This window comes from Xiphias gladius, chromosome 3, assembly GCF_016859285.1.
Source record: "Xiphias gladius isolate SHS-SW01 ecotype Sanya breed wild chromosome 3, ASM1685928v1, whole genome shotgun sequence".
In the NCBI taxonomy this organism is placed as follows: Eukaryota; Metazoa; Chordata; class Actinopteri; order Istiophoriformes; family Xiphiidae; genus Xiphias; species Xiphias gladius.
The window spans coordinates 4,112,531-4,129,277 of record NC_053402.1 but is presented as its reverse complement, the minus strand read 5'-3'; the positions used below and the strand labels follow the sequence as shown (position 1 = coordinate 4,129,277).

Genomic DNA, 16,747 nt, shown 5'->3' with positions numbered 1-16,747 from the left:
CTGCTCAACTGGCGAGTGTTTGAATAGGTACAGTGACTAAAGTGACATCTGCATTTAGAGCTATGGGAAAGATGTCAGTAAATAGGGTCGTAAACTGCGGTTGACATCGCACACTTGATGACCATGATGCTCGTGCATTAGTGAGATATGTAAGGAAAAATAGAACAGCCACTTTTCCTCAGGTGACTGAGAATGTAAATGTAGGACATGATCAGACTGCGTCAGCAATAACAGTTCGTCGACAATTACATAGAGAGGGATATTATAGTAGGATTGCAGTCCATAATCCCCACATTGCAAAGATGAATGCACATTTGAGAGTTCATTGATGCAAAAACTACAGACACTGGTCTATATAGATGTGGAAAAAAGTGGTATGGTCAGATGAGTCATCCTTCATCATATTCCTGACAAGTATATACTACATATATACTACACATGGCTCCAATAGCACTGAGTCTCTCAGCTGAGAAACGTGTATCGTCCTTTCAAACATTTCTTAAGTGTGAGAGACTCTAAGCACTGAATAACACCCGATATGCTGACCAAGCCAACTGCTGAGCAGCCTAAATATCCCCCAGACTTGTTTTTTTTTTTTTTTTAACTACTGCCTTAACTTTGATACTGAGGACAGGAATGAAGAGATCTGCTTCATTCCTGTCCTCAGAATCAAAGTTAAGTCTTATAGTGGGGAGCTTATTCATTCTGCAATTCAGCTGTATACAGGGGTACCATGGATTCTTTAACAAAATTAGTTGAAAAGGCTTCATTTTGTGAGCTATTACAACAGAGATCTTGCGACTAAGTGAGCAAATGGGGAAAGCACAGCACAACAACATGGAAGAAAATACCCAAAAATTCAGTCATTATGTTTTTGTACCATAACTTAAGAAGCTCTGTAATGTTTGTATATCATCACGTCCAAGTCATGGGGTGTGAGTAAACACCTCTGGTATATTTTGAACTATACCTTTATAAAACAGCTCATATTCAGTAACTTAAAGTTGCAATCTGTATTTTTCCACGTTTGTCTCCTTTGAACTACAGCATAAATGGCAAAGCATGTGGTTTTGGCCTTCATAAGGTGCCAGTATACTTAATCAGATGTATACTGGTAGTGGAATAACTTCAGAACTCACCCTGCCTTTGAGTGTGGCCGTTCTGAACAGCTACACTTTTGAGTTACATCGTGGTCGGACAACACATTCTTTTCAAGCATAACCTGATCCGTACAGTACATTTTCTCACCTTGACATCTTTATGTGTAAATTCTGACAGTTTTAGTGTTTTACCATACTGCAAACATAACATATTTTAGCTTTATATATATGTAGGATGGCCTTAAGTCCATGTCTCCTCATTCTGGACTTGGACCCTGATGAATCAACACCATCCCATGCATGGAACACACAAGACTGCTCACGTGCTGAAACCTTGTTTTAACAAATCTGTACCAGCTGGCTGTCTCCTTCTCCACTGAAACAGATGTTGGCAATTGTGTAATGGACAAGTGCACTGTCATAGGCCATTTTTAAAGGCCGACTTACTCCATCTACCCTGTAGGCTTAGTACTCAAAAATAGAAAGGTCATTTAGCAGCACCGGGAATTTGTTTGAGGTTTGTGACACATAAGAAAAAATTAGAATGCACTGTTAATACAGGATTGTGAACACAGAAATTTCATTTCATATACCTTTACATGAGCAGGAGATCTGACCACATTAAATTAAAGTTAGTTTTTTGCAGAAAAAAAAAAACTGAATTGGGAATGCACCATACAAAGGACTAGGCAGGGATTTGCCTACCTTGCTGGATGGGAGAGTTGCGTGTTGATCCTGTGCTACCATTGGATCCATATTTCTCCAGCAGCTCAGCAAATTCTCTCCTTTTCAAAAAAATAAAATGAAAAATGTTAAGAATATTTTTGGGTAATGGCCTTGTTCTTTTTGGCTGCTCTGAAGATGCTATTCAGCACCCTTATGTACAGAAAACTCGGAAAATTAGGCCATTAAACAGTGGATTAATGAAATGACTTCGTCACTACACCTGAAAGAACTCACTCTAGTGAAAGTTTTTGAGATTCGGGAACATTTTTAAGGGGTCTGGACAAGGATAGGTTATTGTACCTCACTTTACTCTGTAAAGATTGTGAATATCATGGGTGATTGTGTTCACTTGATTACTGTCTGTTTTTAATTTTTCTGTTGTTTGTTTTGTTTGTTTGTTTGCTTGTTTGTTTTGTTTTCTGTTTGTGGATCAGGTGGGAAGATCTAGTGTCTGATTCACTTGATGTAAACATTTTGTAAACAAAATTGTCCAAAAAAAAAAAGAATATTGGGCTAAGAGTCTGACAGTCATGGACAGATGGAAAGATGTATTCAGTGTCTTAATCCAGAACTAGCCTTGAGTTGACACCTGTCAATAAAATCTATTGATTAAATATAGGTACTTGTCTTAAATGGCTAAACATCAGACTATTTACAGGTGTTTGAGCATAATTACAAGGAAAACCATTCAGTGTGTCGGTGGCCAAAACTTGGAACAACTGATCAGATGTCAGTTTTTAAAAACAAATGTGAACACCATTTTATTACAGAAAATGTAAAAAAAAAAAAAAAAAAAAGGCACAGTGTTCTTTTTTGTGGTCATGGCTTTGGGAAGACCTCAGCTGCGATTAAAAGTGATGGTAGTATTATTATTATTTTCATTTGTGTCATACTTCAGTTTTATGCATAACACCTTCTTTGTGTTTTATGCTATTTATAGTTTGTTTTAGATCTAATCTGTTTTTTGGGTTTTTTTTGCTTGTTTGCTTCCCTTTTTCCTGATTTTGTGTATCTGTGTATTGTCTATGACATATTTACATCAAACTTTTAAAAAAAAATTTTCAATGAAACTCTTTTATGTTAAAAAAAAAAAAAAAGCCAGGAGATAATGTCCTGTTGCCAATTGTTATCAGAACTCAAAATCTTTCCAATAACTGTGCTTTTATATTACAGACTGTAAGTTAATACCAATATTTCTACCCCCATAGTACAATAAAACATAAAACAATAAAACATGCACAAAAAAATAGGGTAAATGTGATAATGAGAAAAAATAATGAGTTTTTATGAACATACATTCATTAAGCCAGTATCCATATTGGTCACTCACCTGCACCCTGTTTAAGTCATAAAATTAGTTAATAATCATTTTGACATATTTCAATAACCTGGTGAAGGCCTTAGGCATAAATTAAACATAATTAGAGATAGCTTTGCTCATCTGAGAAACACAGTATCATAGAACAACAGTATACACTGACTGGGAATGGTCTATCTGCGTCCTGTTATTGATAGAATATTATCATCTACAACACAACAATATGATATCCCCTCTTGATGATGATTTCAAATTTGGTGTTTCTAGATTATGGTGTGCAGATTATGATTAACAGTCACATTGGCTCCCTGGTAAATAAAGACACAAACTGTCACACTTATTCTTCTGATCATAATGCTGTTGCTGCTGGTCCCGATGTGTGCTCCTAAGTGCTGCCTACATTGATTAATTTCTCCCTCCACCACCCTAGCACTTTTCTGCATTCGGTGTATTCTTTAACTCAGTTATATACTGTAAGTATGTGACATATGTTCATATGTTCATGTAAGATTAGTTTCTCTGGCATATACCTGCCGGACAAAACATGAAATCAAACCTAAAAGGTATCATGTGGAGTTGTCATTGTGAAGAAAAATAAAGTGCTTTTTACATTCAACTTTTCTCCTCAAAATACACACATCAGTCACAACATTAAAATCGGTAACTTGTTTTAAGGTGAGTGTTTGGGTGTCTGTTGGTGAAAACCTGTTTTACATTTCCAGAAAAAGCATTGTTGAGGCAAAATTTCTTCATTGCTCCCTCATTCTCCAACAACATGGGTGAGGGAGATTTGGGTGGAGGTGCAGGTGTCATCCCAAAAAAAACTGTTCTGGTTTTCCGAAAACATACAGCCACAACATTAAAACCAGTTACCGGTTTAATGTTGTGGCTGAATGGTGTGTGTGTGTGTTTGTGTGTGTGTGTGTGTGTGTGTGTGTGTGTGTGTGTGTGTGTGTGTATATACATGCATATTTACATACATATATATATCTACATATACTCATATACATACACATATACATACACATATACACATACATACATATACACACATATACACATACATACATATACACACATATATACATACATATATACACACGTATATATATATACACATATACACATATACACACATATATATATATACACATATACACACATATACACACATATATATATATACATATACACATATACACATATATATACATACATATACACATATATACATATACATACACATATATATATATATACATATACATACACATATACATATATATATATATATACATATACATACACATATATATATACATATACATACACATATACATATATATATACATATACATACACATATACATATATATATACATATACATACACACATATACATATATATATACACATACATATATACACACACATATATATATATATACACATACATATATACACATATACATATATATATATACACACATATATACACATATACATATATATATATACACACATATATACACATATATATACATACACACATATATACATATATATACATATACACACATATATACATATACACATATATACACATACACACATATATACATATACACACATATATACATATATACATATACACACATATATACACATATATACATATACACACATATATACACATATATACATATACACACATATATACACATATATACACATATACACATATATACATATACACACATATATATACACATACACATACATACACACACACATATTTATATACTTGCTTCAGAATCATGCCCATGTTTGAGCAATCAAATCAAATCCCTGACCGATTTGAGAAATGTACATCACATGTACAAAGGCTGCAACTAGCTGCATAGGCAGCAGGACACACTATGCATCCTAGCATATAGGAATTGAGGTTACAGGTATGGCATTTTTGTACAACAAGTCATAACACTCGAACCAGTCTGACACTTAAATAATTCCATGGAGAAATTCTGTACACCAATCAGCCAAAACATTTAAACTAGCTACCAGCTTTAATGCTGTGGCTGATATGTGTATATTTGTGTCTTGATACTAGTGCATGCTGGGTCATTTTGAGAACAGAAAAAGATTTTTTTTTTTTTTTTTAAATATATCTCTACTCAACAGCTGCTTTCACTATTCATGCTCTTATAGAGTTATAAACTTATTTGTGACTGTATTTCATAACTATGGAATTATATTTGTGTCTCATTTCTAAGCACACAATGTGACATTCTGAGTCAAGGAAACGTTTTTTCAAACACAAATTATATTTTGTAGAGAATTTATATATTATTGCAATTAGAATTGCTTTGTGCAAAAACAAATCTATTCTGTGCTCAAAAAGGTAATGCAAGCTGCAAATGTTAGCATTCCCATACAGTAGTACCAAAAAGTAATGTACACTGTAGGTGCAGACAGCAATGCATACGTTCTAATGGAAACATTTGGATAACTATCCGAACATTAATTTCAATATGTTGTATCTAGATATGAATTTTGTTATGGTTTACTGTAATTGGGTTGACCCATTTGATAAATAGTAAGCCTTGCTGAGATAGTTGTAAAGCGCTGATTCCATTCTATTGTAATATTTTCCAAGGCTCTTACAGCTGGTTAGCATGTGATGAGAGCTAAGCTAGTTTTGACTTGCTCTAACCCCCCGCTTCCCTCCCTCCCTTTCCTCCATCCACTCTCTTCCCCTCCAGCTCCTCTGCTCTGGGCTACAGGGTAGTTTAAGCACAGAGCACAGATTAATACACATGGCTCATCTCATAAGGAGCACTGCCTAGGTTGAGGTCTGCATGTAACACAAAGACAGGAAGGGGGGACTCAGGTTACCCCACCACTGACACCACTTTGTGAGAATCCATCACCACATTAGAGTAATAATCACCTTGAAATTACACTACACACGACACTCATGTTTTAACCTCCATCAATGTAAAGATGTCACTGTCAACATTTTGTCTCACATTTATGCAGTTCTACATATTCATACTGGCATCTGCCCAGTATGTCCACAGTCTGTAACTCATGGCTTCGTCATATCACTATTACTATTACTTCCAATTTCTGACTCTCTAACAGCTGAAGTGTAAATCCTGCCTGTGTCAGTCTATTCACTGAGGATTTAAAGGCAGAACATGACACATTCATGTGCAACAGTCTTGCTCATTTTAAAATATGCAAATCCATCACTACCTTTGTGAATTTACAGTTAAGGATCATGTTGTCTGAAGTGGACATGAATGGAAGATGAGGCCTGTGATACTGACAGCTGGCACTGACCTTGTTTTCACCCAAACTGGTTATGATATGATTAAAAAGCTGGTTAAACACTAATACTACCAGCTTCTGCCATCAGTAATGTCAGTATTGCCACGTCAATACATTTTGTGTGTTACATGTGTTGTATACACTTTTTTTGAGCTGATATAGTCACATAGTTATTTGCCAGTTATGAAAACAGTTTATAATTTAGCAGAAAACTGGATTCATTATGGCATGTCTGGTGGCAGGTGTGTAAAAGTCTCCAGGACAATCAGACCAAATTTAAAAAAGAGCCCTCATTTCCTATTAGTTCTGGTCTTTTTCGTATTCACAGTGACTTATTACAAATCAACCAAGAACTGTAAAAATGAAGTTATATGGACTGACATGTAACTGATTCATTGATGTCTTCCGGCATCTTCTGGACTATGGGGGGGTATCAAGTTCTGGTCACTTACATCATGCACTAACCCTACGTGATGTGTTTATGTTCTCTGGTGTCGCAAAGAACTAAAAAAAACAATAACTGTGTTTAGTCAAGACTGCAACTGGATCTTCTATTTCATTACTAATACCAGACAGAAAAAGGCAGATTGAAAAAACGGCATCTTGTTACATAATATTGTAGGGGAATACTTAGTAAGTGTGTTTCCATCCACCATTCTAAATATACACATTAAAAAAAACTGGCTAGAGTGGAAAAGTTGTTCAATCAATTAAAACAAAATGTGAAAAAGTGCAACGGAAGCCTACTTAATTTTTTTTTAAGTGTTATATGAAGGCAACTGGACTTTTTTGAGGTTTTTGAGGGTCATTAACACCTTGAGAGTCATTGAGGTCACATGTGAGTTGTTGACCCACCAAGCCATCATGTGAGTCGTTAGGATCACATGAATCACAGAGTAAATGGGTGGTAAGATGCCTATGGAGGTTTCTCAGGACTACTTTTTAAGTGGCTGATAAGTGGTGTAATAGACCACCTTCTTTGTTTAGTGATGGTCCTTCCAGTTAGGCGTAGATCGGCTCTTTCACTCGTCTTTCAAACCATCGGTCTTCTCTGACCAAAATGTGTATATTGCTTTCCTAAAATGAGTGTCCCTTTTCCTGAAGATGTAGGTGGACTGCTGAGTCCTGACATGAAGAGTTGGCTCTCCTGTTTTGTGCCATGTTCTTGTGAGGTGGTTGTTTTGTTTCCTCAATGTACAGGTCTGTGCATTCCTCGCTGCACTGAACTGCGTACACTATATTGCTCTGCTTATGTCTGGGTGTTTTGTCCTTAGGGTGGATAAGCTTCTGCCTCAGTGTTGATGGGCTTGAAGTGCACAGGGATGCGGTGGTTGTTGAAAATCCTCTTGAGTTTTCAGATACTCCCACAACTTAAGGAATGATAATGTTGTTCAGTTTATTGTTGTTTTCTTCTCTATCTGTTCTGTATCTTTTTGTGATTTTGATGAAGACCCAGTTTGGGTAACCGCACATTTTAAGTGCTTCCCTGATGTGTTTTTGCTCCTTCTCGTTCCCCTATGTCCTTGTGGGTACATTCTGAGCCTGATGGTGTCAGGGTTTTGATAGCCCCCAGGTTGTGCTCCAGTGGGTGATGAGAATCAAAGAGTAAACACCGATCTGTGAGTGTGGGTTTTCTGTATACTTCAATGTTGATGCTTCTGTCACTTCAATGTATACCGCCGGTCCAAGAAGACTAGACTATTCCCTCCGACATCCTCTGGAGTGAATTCGATGTTGCTGTCCATTGCATTAATGTGGTCTTTGAAGTTTTCCACCTCTTGTTTTCTGATTTTGATCCAGGTACCTAAACTAGTGGCTGGGAGCAGTTCATGCAAAGGAGATCAGGGCTCTGCTCTCAACTTCTTCCATATAGTGATTGGTCACTATTGGAGACACCGGTGAGTCCACGGCACAGCTGTGCTTCTGTCTGTATAAACACTCATTATACTACAAATAGGTAGTAGTCAGGCAGGGGTCATGCAGTGCGCATATGTGATCCGGGGTGAGGTAGGTCCTATCAGACAGAGTGCTGCCCTGTAGCAGTTGTTTCCTTACAGTTTTTATTGCTTCTGGGGATAGGAATGCATGTGAAGACAGAAGTGACATTGTTGGATACCATGGTTTCATCTGTCCAGTTTTATTTTTCTAACCTTGTTCGCAAAATCCTTGGGCATTTTTGATGTGGTGTGGAGTGTTCTCTGGCTAGGTGTTTGGCAATGTTGTAGGTAATCGAATTGTTTCTACTGACGATAGGTCTGAGCCAGGCTCCTTCCTTATGTATCTTGGGGAGTCCATAGATGCAAGGGGTGGCTTCCCCTGGGTACAAGGGGGTAATATAGGGGTTAATCAATGGCTTTGTCCTTGTCCAGCTGTTTATTACCCTCCTCTTATAGCTGCTCGTAGTATCTTGGCTCAGTGTCTCATAGATCTGTGTCAGACCAGTTGCTTGGCATGGTAAACAGCTGTTTTTACAACCACAGTGCATCTTCCTCTAACAGCAGGCAAGATGGTGATGTTTCTGGTCCTTTTGTAGCGATGACAGTGCTTTCCTTTCTTGGATGGTGAGGTAGGAAGGCAGTGCTTTCACACTGGTGAGGGCAGCTGATACATTCAATCTGAGTTGGTCCACCTCTGTATCTGCCAAATTGCTGTTTCTGATGGCCGATTCTGCGGGTGTGATGAGGTCTACCCCTGGTATCTGTTCTGGTGATAATGCAAAGTTCAGTCGCTTGGCTAAGATATCCTTTTCCACTTGGGTGAACCCTCTGTCGGACAAGTTATTCACTCACTTCTCATGAGTGTCCAGTTATGTAGTGTTATCATCCTTTGTTCTTCTGTTCTACGGGAATTGCCAAATCATGACTGTAATATTTGGAATTTGTGTGTCTGTCATTCCTTGCCCTTGGTGTGTTGAGATATCTGGGCTTTTTCAATGAACTTGGAGACTTCCTCCAGTACTTCACTAGACAGATGTGATTTCAGTCCCTTGAGCATCTAGTCAATCCTTTCTTAAAGGGTATGAATGGGGAAATTAACTCGTCTCAGTCTCTCGTTGAACAGCTGGTTCTGAGCCTTCTGAAGAATTCTTTCAGCTTTGTGGCCGTTCACAGTGGAACCCATGCCTAAGCTGTTGGGAATGATCCGGTGTTGCCTGCATCTCAAGTTGAAGCACAGGTGGTTTGGGTAATCTGCAAGTTTTCTGGCTGTCCTTTCATAGGTGTTAATGACCCCACAAGAGAGTAAATGGCTCCCCACCAGTCAGTTAGAACTGAAGAAGCATCTTGGGTGAGAGCCGAAACGTTTTCAAGAACCTCAAGCAAATCCAGTTGCCTTCTTATAGCACTAGACCTGGATGACTGAGAATCAGAACAAACAGAAATGTAAGATTTGCATCATGTTTTCCACATGGCTTTCCATCATTTGAGCTTTGACCATAACTCTTTTAATTACATCATCTAAGTGTCCTCTTGTTCTGCAAAGGGTTGATGGCAAAGACTGGAGAATTAGCCCCAGCAGCTGTTTATCTTGATGCGGCAACTCATACCTAATAATAGTGAATGGAAATGGACATTAATTCGCATTTTCTCTTTCCAATTTTTGGGTCATTCAGTTAAAATTTGAGCTATACTTGGATGGAACCTCAGCTGCTGTTAATCTGCTACATTTCACTAACTTTTTATCAAGGAACTGCTAAAATATACAATGCAAGTCTGTTTTAAATGCTTTTCACTTTCAAACATGAATGCATGTTACCAAGGTTACCATATGATCCTGCCTAATTATATAGAACACTTCCCACAGTTCCCATTATTAGCAGTTGGATTTGGCAGTAGTTTAACTTTTAAACTGATGCTCAAAATCACAGCTGTAAAATCACAAAATCATGTGGTCGGTCTGTTTTGCTTTCACACCACAAAGCAACAAGATTTAGAGAATGATTGCCAAAATTGAGCCTTATTGACATGTAAAGTAGGAAAGCCACTCTCTTTACGAATTATGCAAGGGTAAGAATAAGCACTTCAAATATTCAAATATGAAAGTACAAAATGTTGTATAATAGATTGGAATGTTAAAAATTTAAATTTGGATTAATAGTTTACAACATAAAAGTCTGCACACTTGGGGGTGGCTGTGGCTCAAGTGGTAGAGCAGGTCGTCCACTAACCGGAGGGGTGGTGGTTTGATCCCCGGGTCCTCCAGTCTGCATGTCAGAGTGTCCTTGGGCAAGATCCTGACCCCAAATGTATAGCCCCCGATGTATCGTGTGTGTATGGAAAGTGCAGTATGTATAGATAAGTGCGCCATATGAGTCAGTGTGTGAATGGGTGAATGTGGTAGTAGTGTAAAGCGCTTTGAGTGGTCGATAAGACTAGAAAGGCGCTATATAAGTGCAGTCCATTTACCATTTACTCAGTCTTATAGTTTGAAATAAAACAATCACATATGGTTTTTGATTATGGATCCCCTGACTGGGACTGTGAAAACCAGTGTGCCACTGAATCAATGCAAATACAGTATACACAGACATCTGCTTACTTTGCTTCCTCATCTCTGGCTATGAGAAGGTGCATGTGATTGGTTGCAGAGGCTGCTCTCAAGATATCCACCGCTCTATGAAACAAAAATAGATACAAAAACACATTTAAATTGTTGTTACAGCATCAACTCAGTCAACCATGGGGTTCAAACAAAGATGAGAGCAGCAAGATTTTGTAAGACTACCTTTCACTTGTGACTCCTACTAAACTGTCCCCATTCACCTCCAAGATCTGGTCTCCTGCCATCAGGTGTCCTATCAGAGGACAAAGAAAGGTCAGGTGATAGTCCTGTATACTGTGGAGGTATCAGCTCCACAAGTAATCAGGAATAATCAGATATCATCAGGTATGCCAAGACAAATGGACCAAAGCTAGTGATGTCCAGATTCCCTCCAGAAAACCCAGCATCCTCTGGAACCCGGGCATTTCATTATAGTTTGCATGTAAACCTATTTTTATACACAGTGGGGTCCAAAATTCTGAGACCACAATGGGAAGGTGGTTTCAGACTTGTTTGTGTCTCCCATGGTCCTACCCAAGGGGCTAAAAAACTATGGAGTAATGTATGTGGAGAAGAGCCTGGTGATCATACTGTTCACCCTGATAGCATGCACATCATAGATAGACATTCAATACTGTAGAAATGTAAGCAAGTGTACCAATAGAATTTGTAGTATATGCTTCTTTATGTAAACAGTGGGAATTGTATGTAATTATTTACATCATATATTTACTGTCTATAGAACAGCAAAATGTCCTTGATTCTGCTTATAAGAATTTATTTGAAACAATATCACAAAACATTTTTCCTATCGTTTTCACAGTCGATGTTCATATCTCATATCTCACGATACAATCGAATGCTCCACAACTTAGTCCTAAATCGACTTTGAGATGAGATTGTTTTGTCAACATGTGTTTTGTCAAGATTTCCATGGACACAAGTGAACTTTCACTCTTAAGTTTTAAGCCAGTATGGACAAGAAGTCCTTAAAGTGCTCAGAGGAAGGGAAATTTGAACAGCTACAATTCCATGACAACTGAGCTAACTCAGTCTGCTTGGTAGATCATATGATATGATCGAAAGCTTCAGAACACCTACTAAATGGACCTTGTTACTAGATGGACCTAGCTTATACTTATCACAGGTGTACAAGGAGAATCAAAATTTTCATATGTGAAGGATGCTAGTTATCTAATTCCATATCTATCCTGTTAATAACAAACTACCATACATATGGCAACACTTGTATGAAAAGCATTTGCCTGCCGAAGACCGATATTTACTCAAAAGCTAAACGGTGGGCAGTTTCCACTTCCATGGCCATTTTTATGTCCTTTACTTAGAACTTACAAGATGAACAGATTCACATGACTAATTGTCATTATGGTAAACAGCAGCATCCAGGTAGGAAACTTCTCAGGAAGCACTCAACAAAACATTTCTGGTATTTAAATTTGTCACAATTCCTGTAGATCACTACTCTGTTGTGACACCTCGGAGATAGAGCTATCAGCTAAATATTCCTTTTCCTAAACATTTCACAGGAATTTGTTTTGAATCAATGGCAGTTATTAATAGGTCAGGGCCTCAATGAAACATTTCAGTACTTGTGTCAATATGAATACCATAACAATACTTTTATCAAAACCTAACTTTAAGAAATGTATGTAAAAAAACAAGCAACAAACAGTTAAGTTGGTAAAAGTTTTATCCAAAATGATTATCTTTGTGCCACTTAAATATAATTTGCTGACATGATAGTGTCTAGTTGGGTATACAGCAGACATCAGCAGGGGAAGCTGCCTCCTATATACTGTCGGCAAAGACCACTGCTGTTATAGGCAACTCCTGTGCCTTGCACTCCTGTGCAACTCCTATTCCTGTGATACTGTACATCAATCCACCAAATCAGACAACGCACATCAGGGACTTCACCCAACTTTCTCTTCAAACTATTATCAAACTGTGTAGTCTACAGAGTTAAGTGGGAGAAGCTATTCTGAGGAAACCTAGTTTCAGACGTAACAGTCCTGCAGTTCAATCATCAGTGCAAAAGATTAAGAACAGTGTTGGAAAACACATTATTTTACATTATTTTATCTTCTGTCTCAATCCTCTACTTTCTTGGCCATCAGTATTAGGCTTTGGAGATAAGGATTAAACCTCTGTATGACTGACTTCTATTTTCTGCAGCTTTACATTTTTTTACTTGCATTCTATTTAGCTGGTGATATTATCTGGTGAAACTTTAAAAAGCACAGAATAAGTGGAATAAGTGTTAAAAAGAATAAAAGAAAATTCACTGAATGTAGAGTGTAATTTTGATTGATGACATTTTTGAAAGAAAAATGTGGTTCAAGTTGTTCTTTTTTACTACTTCAAACTCTACTTAGATTCAGACAGTAGAGCATGTGTCATCAAGTAGATCATTTCTTTTTCACTCACTAACGGCTGTTTCCCGAGTTATAAAAACTACTGAGCTAACTGGTAACACCTTACAATGTGGTACACAAAATTGTACATTGTTACTAAGGAACCATTTCAGTACTGATGGGCTACTTGGTAACTACTAAGTAGAATGTATCACGTTGATTTAGAGGGCTGTTGTGGAAGATTTTCTACAAAATATTCTGAACACAATTAAACACACTACACACTGATATGGTTAAAGTGAAATATATTGTAATTTACAGTATAGGAGAGAAACAAACCTTATCACAAGAAGTCAAAGGAGACTCTATCTCAATAGAAAGACTCTTACAATCATCTTTCTTGTTTTTATTGAGACAAAGAACTTAGTCCCAATTGGTTATCTTTACTTCAACCCAAACACATAATCCAAATAGATAAAAACATATATGATGTTAAAGTGCCCTCCGTGCACTATACATAAATTGAAGCTCAGCCAGGCATAGCTTGTCTTATTTCCATTTATGGTAAGGCGACAGGCTGCTCCATATGTAGGCCCCCTGGACTCATAAAACATTTGTCTAAGGCCCCTGGGAGAGACCTTGAAACTTCTATAGGAGCATCACCAAAAGTGAATAAATGATAAACCGACTTTTCCTTCAAAGTGAACGAAAAGAGAAAAGTTTCAGTGATCAGTAATGCATGTGTAGTTACCGTTTTCTGTCGCTCAGTGGAGGGCTTAGAATTAACAAGGAAGGACTCATGGAGAAAGTGGTCAGTATGTTGATTCACAGATATTTATGAACTAATTATTACCTTATGATTCATCAATATAGTAATATAGTCTGTTCTCTAGTAACTCATCATTATCTGCTTAATAGTCCTGGCATCTCAGTCATCATGGAACTAATTATAAACGACGCATCAACTACGTGTTACAGAGCAAATCTAAGTTTTGTTGGATTAACCCTGAATTCACAGGGTTAGAGCATATGTGCAACTGGACCATCGATCAGTTAAATCAACAGTGACTCTAACTTCTGTTTCAGCATCAGTATCCCCAAAAGCAGCAGTCCTGTGCTGCTGAAGAGTAGGAGAACAAACTGTCTTCACCAGACTGAGGTACATCAGAAATTTGGTGGACAGAAATAATATTTAAGTAGGCCCCATGAGGAAGAAAATGGAATTGTTTCATTTAACAATCATTTATTTTATGGAAGCCACCCACCATAACCTTTATTTTTTTAATGTTATTTAGTTATTTTTGCTCTCATTGCTTTCTTCTCATGTCATATTATTTGAAACTACTGGCTGCAGCTGTATTTTGTGGCTCCATGTTTCAGTCACTCACAACTCTGTGCATGTGTTTTTTCTTTTTTCACCATAGCGCTATACTGTACGTCCATAGTGAAACCACAAACTCATCTTCAATCTGAGAGCTTTGATTGTTATAATTATTAATATTACAGATATAATTAAGATGTTCACAATAGACAGTATAACCAGCAGCAGATTTATGTATTTTTGAATGGCTTTCTAAGGAAATGATGCTTCACTGAGCACAGCAGAGAAGTGTAAAAAATATAGGGGGTTGCCAACAATGTGTTTTACGGCATCAGTGTGGATTATTATATTTGTTATTATCCTGCAATTCCGTGAAATGGATGACTCAAAACGTTCCAGGAATGCAACAGAAGATCAAAACTACAATATTTCAGCAATCTTTTGTTCCTACTGTCATTACTAGATTTCATAGCTACAGACATCTCAGCCATCTACAACGACAGCTACCATCAGTGTTGCACAGTTCATAATTAGGAGACGTTAGTAGTTAGGGAGGGACAACTCACAGGCCACAGCCCTCTGAGACAATGATGTAAAGCTTTCTTTTTTTCAGTATCTTTCCTTTTCTGGATTGTCTCTGTATTTTTTCACTGTCTTACAATACTCTAACCAAATTAAATTGAATTAAAATAATTAAACCTGGGACATTGTGACATGAGAAGGTACCCACAGAGGGTACAGTATTTACCATCACTTGAAGCAAGGCCACCTTGTAAAATCCGTTTGACGAAGACTCCGAACTCCTCTCCAGTTAGCTCCTTTACTCCACCAATCACTTTAATTCCTGTTGGGAGGAGAAAAATCATTTTATATGGGTTTTCCAATTTTTTTCTTAATTTTGCAACTAATCCCACAGACTGATGACAGTGACTAGCAAGATTTAAGATTTTCTTCTTGCTTAATTCTCATTGGGAGAACATTTGGATCTCATTATAAAGTTTCAAGATTTAATTTATTAGTGACTTTCTCCCTGCTCGTGACCACACAGTAAGAAAAATACATTTACAATGGTCAACTTATTATGTACGTACCTTTTCACTAATACCACATTATAGCTTTTTCCTGTCACTAACAGCCTGTAATATTTAATTGAAACCACTGGGTGCAAAATAAAATCCTCAGGGTAAGCAAAGGCTTTCTTTCAGGTTCAGCTTACCGTATCATAACATTAACTAAGAGCTGACTGAGATTTATTTCAACTATAAGTCACAATCACACTACTGCATGTCTGTATCACTATTTCACAGTAAAAAGCTGGTAAACTCCAAATGGAACAAATGCTAATACATAAACATAAATGAATAATAATAACTTGCTACAGATTGGATTTTCAATATTGTGATCTCAGGGAAATGAAAAGAAGGTCATTTGTCAGCGGCTGCCATTTTATTGCCATACTGCTGACGGAAGAAGAATGGGAGGATCATATAAGTCAGCTCTGCGGTCATTCTTTGACTTCAAGGGGCAGGGATGTGTTCACTCACAAGTATTGAACCTCGGGGTTTGGGGTAGTTTAAAAGATTAGATTAATATGAATGGGAATAAATTATATTTACATGGTCAAAATGTTTATTTACTGTATTTGGTAAATTATTACTAGGCTTTGCATTTTGCAAGTCTGAAATAACAATAAAGTGACTCCAACTACTGAGGCTAATAACCGACAGCAAAATCTGCTGGTTCAAATGAAAAAAGTGCTAGATTTAGGATTTTCAGTTGATGAATCTCTCTTTTAGCACCCTTGGTGGCTATCACAGTTCATGTAAACTACACAGTTCTCCATCTATTTATTCTACTGTTTTACTGTTGTGACAACAGTACCATTGGTTTATTAAACTATGGTACAAGCAAGGAATCCTGAATGTGATCATTACCTTGTGAGGCCTCTTGGATTAAATTTACAGCTGTATTGTTTGAAATGGCAAAAGGTCTTTGTGGGTCAAAGAGAACACATCCAACTGTACTGTGGCCAGTG

At 37.3% G+C, this 16,747-nt stretch overlaps 1 protein-coding gene across 1 annotated transcript in view; it reads right to left on the bottom strand.

Moving 5' to 3' along the window:
* Positions 1–16,747, bottom strand: part of si:dkeyp-72e1.9 (syntaxin-binding protein 4) — a 69,446-nt gene that overhangs the window by 36,650 nt on the left and 16,049 nt on the right. Inside the window, exons 3-6 of the mRNA XM_040116663.1 lie at positions 15,461–15,556; positions 11,200–11,269; positions 11,014–11,088; positions 1,806–1,885 (exon numbers count right to left, since the gene is read on the bottom strand). Of these exons, the coding sequence (XP_039972597.1) occupies positions 1,806–1,885; positions 11,014–11,088; positions 11,200–11,269; positions 15,461–15,556 (321 nt within the window). The remainder of the gene's footprint in view (positions 1–1,805; positions 1,886–11,013; positions 11,089–11,199; positions 11,270–15,460; positions 15,557–16,747) is intronic.